General features: G+C 40.0%; 2 protein-coding genes across 2 annotated transcripts; both read right to left on the bottom strand.

Annotated features, from left to right (window-relative positions):
- Nucleotides 1-4,288: 4,288 nt before the first annotated feature.
- LOC124300668 (uncharacterized) lies at nucleotides 4,289-6,881 on the bottom strand. The gene is made up of 2 exons (XM_046754974.1): nucleotides 6,204-6,881; nucleotides 4,289-4,387 (listed from the first exon to the last, which is right to left on the bottom strand). Exon 1 carries the CDS (start codon nucleotides 6,854-6,856, stop codon nucleotides 6,209-6,211), a length of 648 nt encoding a protein of 215 aa, XP_046610930.1. The 5' UTR covers nucleotides 6,857-6,881; the 3' UTR covers nucleotides 4,289-4,387; nucleotides 6,204-6,208.
- LOC124300993 (uncharacterized) lies at nucleotides 4,306-5,391 on the bottom strand. The gene has a single exon (XM_046755567.1). It carries the CDS (start codon nucleotides 5,389-5,391, stop codon nucleotides 4,306-4,308), a length of 1,086 nt encoding a protein of 361 aa, XP_046611523.1.
- Nucleotides 6,882-8,912: the final 2,031 nt, after the last annotated feature.

The following is an 8,912-nucleotide window of genomic DNA, read 5'->3' as shown; positions in this document are numbered from 1 at the left end:
TCTACGTGACTTTTGCCAGGAGGGGTGGAACTCGCCGTTATTAGTATATGAGATTTTTCTGATATGATGTCCGTGGATTGTAGAGATTCACGTACTAATTGTAATGGAATTGTTAACATGTCCCGCGTTGTTCACCGATAAATTTGGGAACAGAGGCACCAATAAATTTGGGAACACAGGCACCGAGATTACGAGGGTAAATCTTTTCTGGCGTGGTCTATTTTCATCACCAGAATCGCAGGACGCGTCACCCTCGGCGCATGACGTTTTTGGCTCTTCATTCTCCTGTTTTCAAAAAATTTAGCAACTTTTATAAAGTTTCTCATTCATTTTCAACGTTATTTGAATGAAAATAAAAACGCGCCGACACTAAACGAACGTCTAAACTGAGAGAAAAAATGTCTGTAGCAAAACCTTTATCATTGACTAACGAAATAATGAATTCTATCAATTGTGGTGGAATCTACTTGTCGAGGCGTATTGATCTCACATTCGCCATACTCTTATTGTGGGGTTCCATATTTCGTTTCAAACTTTCGTCGAAATATCGGATCGGAAATTTAAAACAAATATTCGCATCTGGATTTTAATAATTATCAGAGAAGATGCATTATTTTTTCAGAGTATAAAAAACAACGTTTCAAGAATAAAATTGCTCTGGTCCAATTATCTATTTTCCTAACTTAACGTCGACTACACCAGAAAAATATTTATCGTATAGAACAATCTCGCGATTTGAATTGTCATTTTCTTTTTCCAAGATTGATAAAATGGAAGAAATTTTTCCACGTTTTAAACGTGATGCTTCCGTTAATTGTTTGAAAATTGTCATAGCTCTTGCATCATGCGAACGAAATATCTACATTTTTCCTAAACTATAGTTCAGTTCTTGTTCAGTGCATGCGGATACAAATAGGAATTGATTATCTTTTTGGTTGAATAGAAATTGCAAACGGTCGAGTTCTAGAACAGTCGAAATGCTGAAGATTTATCATTTTTGGGAGTATTCTCGAATTTTTCCGTAATCGTTGAAGATTATTCCATCTTCGAGTTATTATCTTGATAATTCGCGATCGTCTCGACCATTTTGAAATTCAAACTATCGAGTTTCGGACTCTTTAAAAGCACGACGATTCGGAATTTTGCTTAAAAAATAATCCGCAAATTTGAATCCTAAACGCTGTCAACTCTGATTCGAGATTTGGTCTCACCTCGGCACTTTGATCGGATCGTATTGCTGTCACCGTCATGAATTCCGGAATCTTCATAAGAAGACGATATTCGGAGGTCGATTTCTTGTCGGACTGCCGGACGCCATCATCTTCCCTCTGATTTTCGACTTCCGATCCTTGCGACGGGATTTCCGGAGCCTTTTCATCGACGTTATCCTCGGCTACCGATTTTCGCAGGATGTCGGCGGGTGGAAATGCGCATGCCGTTCCAATCAGCGCAACGAGAATCACTGCAGATTTGTACATCGTACCACGACAAAATCCCTCGGATATTGAGACGTTCGCTCGTCCGTGGCTCTGATATAAGTACGAGTTATCAGCTCCTTATCTCTGCGACGACGGTTATTCTTGGAATTTCTCACATACGGGAAAAAACTTCGTCGCTCAAGGGGACAGGGGTCATACCTTGACGATAAACGGGCAATCTTTTTAGAGCACAAATCTGCAGATAGTTGGTAATTTATTCCTTATTTTTACATCCAATTTACGTCGCAGAAATTTCCTGCACTTTACGTAACTCCGTGAAGAGAAAAAAATAAAAACAAATCACGAAACATTGGTAATTCCCACTTGCGATTTGATATCCACAAACACCGTTTGTGCATGCAATTCTAGGCTGTTCAAATAAATTCATATTCCACCGGGTTTCGGTGATTTTCAAGGAATTTATACAATTTTTGTAAGTTTCTGATCATTGTTATCGGGTAGCGAAGACTATTATAAAAAAATTCCTAGAATTTTGACCATTTTTAAGTAAATTAAAAACTTGTACAAGAATAATTCCTGTCGTAATCCTTCATAGGATTTTCCCTAACCGTTAAAAATAGGTTTTCAAATTCTTGTAAACAAGAGCGTGCAAATAGTGACATGATACGTTCAAAAAGTTCCTTCCTTGTGTAGACAGTCGACAATTGAGTCAAATGTTGAGTCAATTCAGCTGTAATTTTAACAACGAGCATGATATCAAATTCGTTCTGTCGCGTGCGTGTTCTCTAGATTCTACCGATCAAGATATTTTCCTCGTTTTGTTTTCCTTGTTTGTTGACTGAAAAGTTTTATTTTTTCTATCACTCACGATTCCTGCGGTAATTATCGAAAAGTAATGCTTGATGCTAAAAGCCGTTGACCGATGACTGATTGATAAAATTGGTTACCCTAACGGAGTTCTTTTTGTCTTATATCGCGCAACACGCGTTCTCAAAGGCAGGCTCATCTACCGGCCGAGTAATGATCACAGAAAATTTTCCCAGCGCTAACCGTTTTTGAATTCTTTCGTCAACGTAAAAGCTACGGTGATTTTGACGGTGCGAGTAAAAATAGTATGAATTGAAGAAAATCAATCAATAAATAAAAATATAGCTGCCAGCGAAAAATGTTAGTGTGTGAATTTTGGGAATTTTGGTCAGTACGATTGACATGCGATAGTTGACAAATATAAGCTGAAATTGTGATAATGCCTTGGCCCAAGTCGTCCGGTTCAACGAGAGCAAATATCATATGATAATTAAAACTGACTTTCAAAGAGCGATGTCTAAAATATATTTATGTCGATTTACCGATAACATTACAGATATGAATCTAGAGATACCAATTAACCTCGAATTTTTCATGAAATTGAAACAATTTTTCAAATTTTCTAATAGGTTCCGATAGAAAATTAAACAACAAGAAAAAGCTCAGAGAAAAATAAGTAAGTTTACGGTACATTTATGCTCAGATTGAAAATACAAGTTTCAATTTCAGTTGAGAATTACAATATTATAATTAATCGATCAAACGAGTCCGCCGAAGGCGGGCGAAGTTCGATCGCAATTATATGAAGCGTCTCGTTCGAAGATGATTTCACTTGTAGTACCGTCAGTTGCGGCAAATTTCACAGTTTTCAGAGTTTTTTTTTTGTGTGTGTGTGCGTGGTCACCCCTGACTACCCTAATATGTTTTAGAGATGAAATAAAAAAGTTTTTAAGGTATAGCTCTCATGACGATGATCCGGGGTATATGAGAATTTTGGTGTCTCTTGCGGGGTAAGGTGGGAGGATCATCTTTGAACGAGACGCTTCATATAATTGCGATTCATGCAATTCATTGCGATAATGATTAATTATATTACGCGTCTCGTTCTCGATGATTTTACTTGTAGACATTTAGCGCTGTCGTGATAGCTATTCCTTATTTTTTATTTTTGCAAGATGGTCGATACAAAGTGATTTGTTTCAGTTTGAATTGGCTTATTGTAGAATCTCGCGAAAACTTGCGAGCGTTCCGACCATCCTGCCGTTCTTCTGATTGTCCCTACATCCACGCCCTTACGTAGAGCCGCTGAAACGGCCGCGTGTCGTGTACTGTAGGCTGTGAATTGTTCTGTATTCACGCCGGGCCTTTTTAGTAAATTTTTGATCCAGTGTCCGATGGTCTGTGCCGATGCATCGTAGTGAGGCTTTTTTGTGGCGATTAACAGGTTTTTGTTGAGCGCTCCTCTCAAGTCCCTTGTATGCTCCAAATACTCTATAATCGCGGTGGCTGCACATAGTTTCGGCCTGTCTTTGAAAAGGGGGAGGAAAAAATTCTGGTTGACTTTTGCCTGGCCTTGATGTTTTTATGATATCGGGAATCTTAATAGTGATTCCCGCTGTGCTTATTACTATATTTTCTGTTTTTATTAAGGCCAGCAAGGTTGCGATTTTTTCTGTGTTTTCCTTGAGCGAAAGATTTTGCATTGCCGGCATTTTCTCGATGTAGTTGAGGACTGGTGCTACATCCCATGTAGTGTCGTAGCGAGGCTTTGCGGGTTTCTTTCTATAAACTCCTCGGAGAAAACGAGAGATCAGTTCACTTTTGCCGATTTCGTGTGATGAAATTAATGCAATCGCCGATCTGTCGGAACACAGTGTCCCATAACCCGCTCCTTCGTGATATCTTTTCGTAAGAAATTGTATTACTTGTATACTGCCCGCCTGGTACATGTCGACTCCGTTATTTTTACTAAATTCTCTCCATCGCCGTAGAGAGCTTTGATATTGTTTCATTGTTGAAGGAGCTGTCGAGCTCGTCATAATCTCCACAGCCGGGGCATCTAGTCCTCTTTTCTGAAAAGCTTTCCGGATATGTTCGCTGCCTCCAGCGACAGCCTCGCAGCTAGAGGATGAGTCTTCTTCCTGCAAGGAGATAACAGCATTCCGATTTTAGGGGGAAGGATTAATGAGTCCGAGACTTGTAATTCTACGAATAGCGGATACCACGCTTGAGATGGCCAGTGTGTTACAATTATGGTGCATTCGGCTTTTTCTATGATGATTTTTCGTAGGGTTTTTAAGACGAGAGAGAAAGGAGGGAAGGCATAGAGTCCTTCTTTGTCACTCCAGGGAATGGTAAATGCGTCGACTGCTTTTGTGTTCGGCTGTGGGAATCTAGAGCAGAATCTTTCACATTTTTTGTTCGCGTTTGATGCAAACAGATCGATCGAGAAGGGCCCGAATTTTGATTCTATTTTTGAGAAGAATTTATTCGAAATCTCCCACTCTGTGTCTATATTTTTAATTCTTGAGGCTCTGTCTGCCTCTACGTTTTCTCCCGACGGTATGTATGATGCAAACACCCAAATTTGTCTCGACTCACACCATTCCCAAATATTCCTAGCTAGCTCGCTCAGGTGGGGTAATTGTATCCCCCCCGCTCTATTGATATAAGATACAGCGGTCGTGTTATCGATGCGGAGCAGAATTTCACAGTCCGACAGATTTGAAGCAAAACATTGCAATGCATAGCTCGCTGCCAGAAGCTCGAGGTAGTTTATACTATATTTTTCATGACTTTTTTCCCAAAAACCGTGCGTACTTCTGTTCTCACTGTGGGCACCCCAACCCGTCAGCGAGGCGTCTGAGCTAATCTCCAGGGCGAATTTTTTCGTTCTGATCTTACTAAAGCCCTTGCTAACATTCGTTTTCCACCACACTAAATCTTCCCGAACTCTTTCGTTGATTGTTACTTTCCCTTCGTAATCAATATCGCTTGCTATCAGGGCTAAGAATTTCTTTCTCTCTAGTCTTTTACAATACGTTAAACTATACGCTACTGCCGGGGTTGCGGCGTTGAGTGTACCGAGGAGACTTGCTAATTCGCGAATTTTGTGTGTAGTCTTTTCCATAAAAGGTTTGAGCATTTTGCAAATTTTTTCTTTCTTTTCCTGTGGTAATTCCAGTCTATATTCTACTGAGTCAATAATCAAACCAAGAAATCCGCAGCGCTGGGTTGGAACTAGTGTACTTTTTTTCTCGTTAATAATAAAACCGAGCCGCTCTAAACAAGTCTTTGTTTTTTCAATGTCTTTCATACAATTTTCATATGACTGATTAATCAGTAGAATATCGTCAATATATATGACAGAAAGTATGCCTTGATTTCTTAGTCGACTGAAAAAACCGATCTCATAATCTTTGTGAACGTAAATGGGCTCGTATTCAGACCGAATGGGAGACATTTAAATTGAAACAATTTTCCTTGGAACGAAAATCTTAGGAATTTTCTGTGCGGTTCATAAAGAGGTATTTGATAGTACGCGTCCTTCAAATCTATTTTTGCCATAAAATCATGCTTCGATAGTAAGTTTTGTGCAGTTCGGATGTCCTCCATTTTGAAATGGGGCGCTTCTATAAACTTGTTTAGATTTTTCAGATTAATTATGAATCTGTTTGACCCGTCCGGCTTGGGCACGAGGAAATACGACGAAAGAAACTGCTCTTCGCAACTTCCGCACTCTTCTATTGCCTCAATATAGAGTAATTCATCTATGCTACTTTTTAAGAGCTTCTCCTCATATGCTGACCTAGGCGGTTCTTTGGGAGGAATTGTTTGAGTCGGGTGAAACGTAAAGGGGATTCTGTATCCTGTAACACATTGCAGGGTAAATTTATCTGTCGTGATATCTTCCCATTTTTTGGTGAAGAGTTTTAGACGGCCCGCTTTGATCCTTACCGATTTTATTTCCTCCTCGTTTGTGACGATGTTCGTGACGACGGTCGGGGCTGCGGTCTTCCCGTGTACGGTTTCTGCTTGAACTTCATTGATGGTCGTTTTTGAGTTCCCCCCACCTGACGATAGTTCGCAGGTGGGTGCTTCCAGTTTCCCTGGGTCCTTGTTTTATTCTTGTCCGATGGTTTTTCCGCCGATTTGAGATCGGCGCACGCTCTTTCAACGGTTTTTGCCTCCTTTAACCGCTCAGCGAATTTTTCGCCATACAGCCATACATCCGATTTTGCTGCGTCGATTATCGGTTTCATTGACTTGTTTAGCATTGGCGTGATAAAGGATTTTCTCGCCACCGTTTGCTGGTGATGCACGTCGGTGAATAGCTTTCCTGCATCACAGAGGTACTCGAGGAGCAATTGCTCGTCAACCCCGTCTTCCGGTGGGTTAAGAATCATGGAGATCGCTCCCCCAATGGCAGAAATACCCGAGCCTACACAGTTTTGCGTGTACTCGAAATGTTGGTCACGTTTTTTCCCTATATCCGTCATCGTGGTAACGATTTCTGGATTTATCATTGGAGCCTCCGTGTGCAGTTCTGCTTTTCTCGGATATTTTTCAAGAGTCTTTCTCTTGGTTTCCTCTGGACACCCATCTTCCATCCATTTTTTCCACCTTGTCTGTAAGTCTGCGTCGAAAGCAATCTTGATTTCTTTTGAGGCTGTTGGGTCTTCGCCCAGCAAGTCCAGAAAATTTTCTTTCCTTGCAGCTCGTTCGCGAATCTCGAGCTCATCGATCTCCCCTTCCTCTGATACCTTGTTGGTTTCAGGGGAGAGGTTTTGCTCTTTGGGAGTTTCGGTGGCACTTTCCGTCACATTTTCATTCTCCCCGTCCTTCTGTTTATCTGTTGAGAAAAAAAAGGGAGGGGGCGGTAGAGATAACCTATTGGTTCGTCATTGTCTCATTGACGCTGACAGGGCGATATATGCTCTTATTGAAGATTACGCAATTTTTTACCGTCATTTTCTCGAAAATTCGTGTGGAATTAATCGAGATGTGCTACCTAAACCTCTAAAGTTCGTGTGGAACTTGTCGAGGTTTGTTCGGTCTTACTGAGAAAATTTTCTCCATGCCGATGTTCGAAAGAAAAAAGAGATAGCAAGCAACGGGGGAGGGGTGGGGGTGAAGAACCTGTATAATTCTTACCTGGGAGGGAATCTTGGTCATATTTTTGTTTTGACAGCGTGGGTTCACGCGTTGCCATGCTCCGCGTCAACTCGACAACAAGGCTGGTGAGGTTATCCAATTGCGCTTGCACATTTCGAAACCTCGTATCCTCACTCCTCCTCCTTTCATTAGATCTCGACCTCGACCTTTTTCTTTTCTTTTCTTTCGGCATATTTGCGTCCTCGGGATTCTTGTTAATTTGTTTTTAATTTGGATTCTTCGTACTCTTACTCGTTGTTCGTGTCGCACAACAAAACGATATGAGGGTAGTCAGGGGTGACCACACACACACACAAAAAAAAAAAAAAAACTCTGAAAACTGTGAAATTTGCCGCAACTGACGTTACTACAAGTAAAATCATCGAGAACGAGACGCGTAATATAATTGTCCGTATAATTAATAACGTATAATTTTTTCCCATCAGTCGTTATTCACCTGTTGACTCAATTGGTTCAACCAACAATATTTCGTTAGACATGTGGACTTAATTATAAAAGAGCCTACCTCCACTTCTTCGACACCTGTGAATTAATTTTATTGCTAAAAAGACCTTCTTTAATAACCTTTTAACACAATGACATACTGACTGTGAAGAAACACAGTTCTTTAATCTTTTCAATTAATGACTTCCAACTATTAACTCCCACATATAAAATAACTTGAAGATTGACATTGTCTACCGTCACTCGAAAGAACACTGTCTCCACCAATTGTAATTGTGAATTCGACTACATCTTAGTCCACTTACTTAATTCAAAAGGTAAATAACACTTAAAGACATCCTTATTTCAATTAATCATAAGGTTCTTACCAATCAACAATATATGATAGCTCTAAGAGTATTACATCTACAATATTTAAGTCTGATTACTTCTAGTACTATTATTTATTTTATAAAAAATCTGTTTGTTATTCTTGACAGTTCAAAAATAAATCGTTCTGAGGAGGGCTCATATCCGGGTCGAAACGTTAACTAAAAATACGTTTTCTTAATTGACCGATCACCAAGATTCTATAATAGATTACATACAAGGTCGAGAATTCTTATTCATCAGTGACATGATATGTTTACAAAGTTCCTTCCTTGTGTAGACAGTCGACAATTGAGTCAAATGTTGAGTCGATTCAGCTGTAATTTTAACAACGAGCATGATATCAAATTCGTTCTGTCGCGTGCGTGTTCTCTAGATTCTACCGATCAAGATATTTTCCTCGTTTTGTTTTCCTTGTTTGTTCACTGAAAAGTTTTATTTTTTCTATCTCTTACGGTTCCTGCGGTAATTATCGAAAAGTAATGCTTGATGCTGAAAGCCGTTGACCGATGACTGATTGATAACATTGGTTACCCTAACGGAGTTCTTTTTGTCTTATATCGCGCAGCACGCGTTCTCAAAGGCAGGCTCATCTACCGGCCGAGTACTGATCACAGAAAATTTTCCCAGCGCTAACCGTTTTTGAATTCCTTCGTCAACGTAAAAGCTACGGTGATT

This window comes from Neodiprion virginianus, chromosome 3 (genome assembly GCF_021901495.1).
Source record: "Neodiprion virginianus isolate iyNeoVirg1 chromosome 3, iyNeoVirg1.1, whole genome shotgun sequence".
Taxonomy (NCBI): domain Eukaryota; kingdom Metazoa; phylum Arthropoda; class Insecta; order Hymenoptera; family Diprionidae; genus Neodiprion; species Neodiprion virginianus.
The sequence above is the reverse complement of the archived record's forward strand: the minus strand, read 5'-3'. Positions and strand labels throughout refer to the sequence as shown.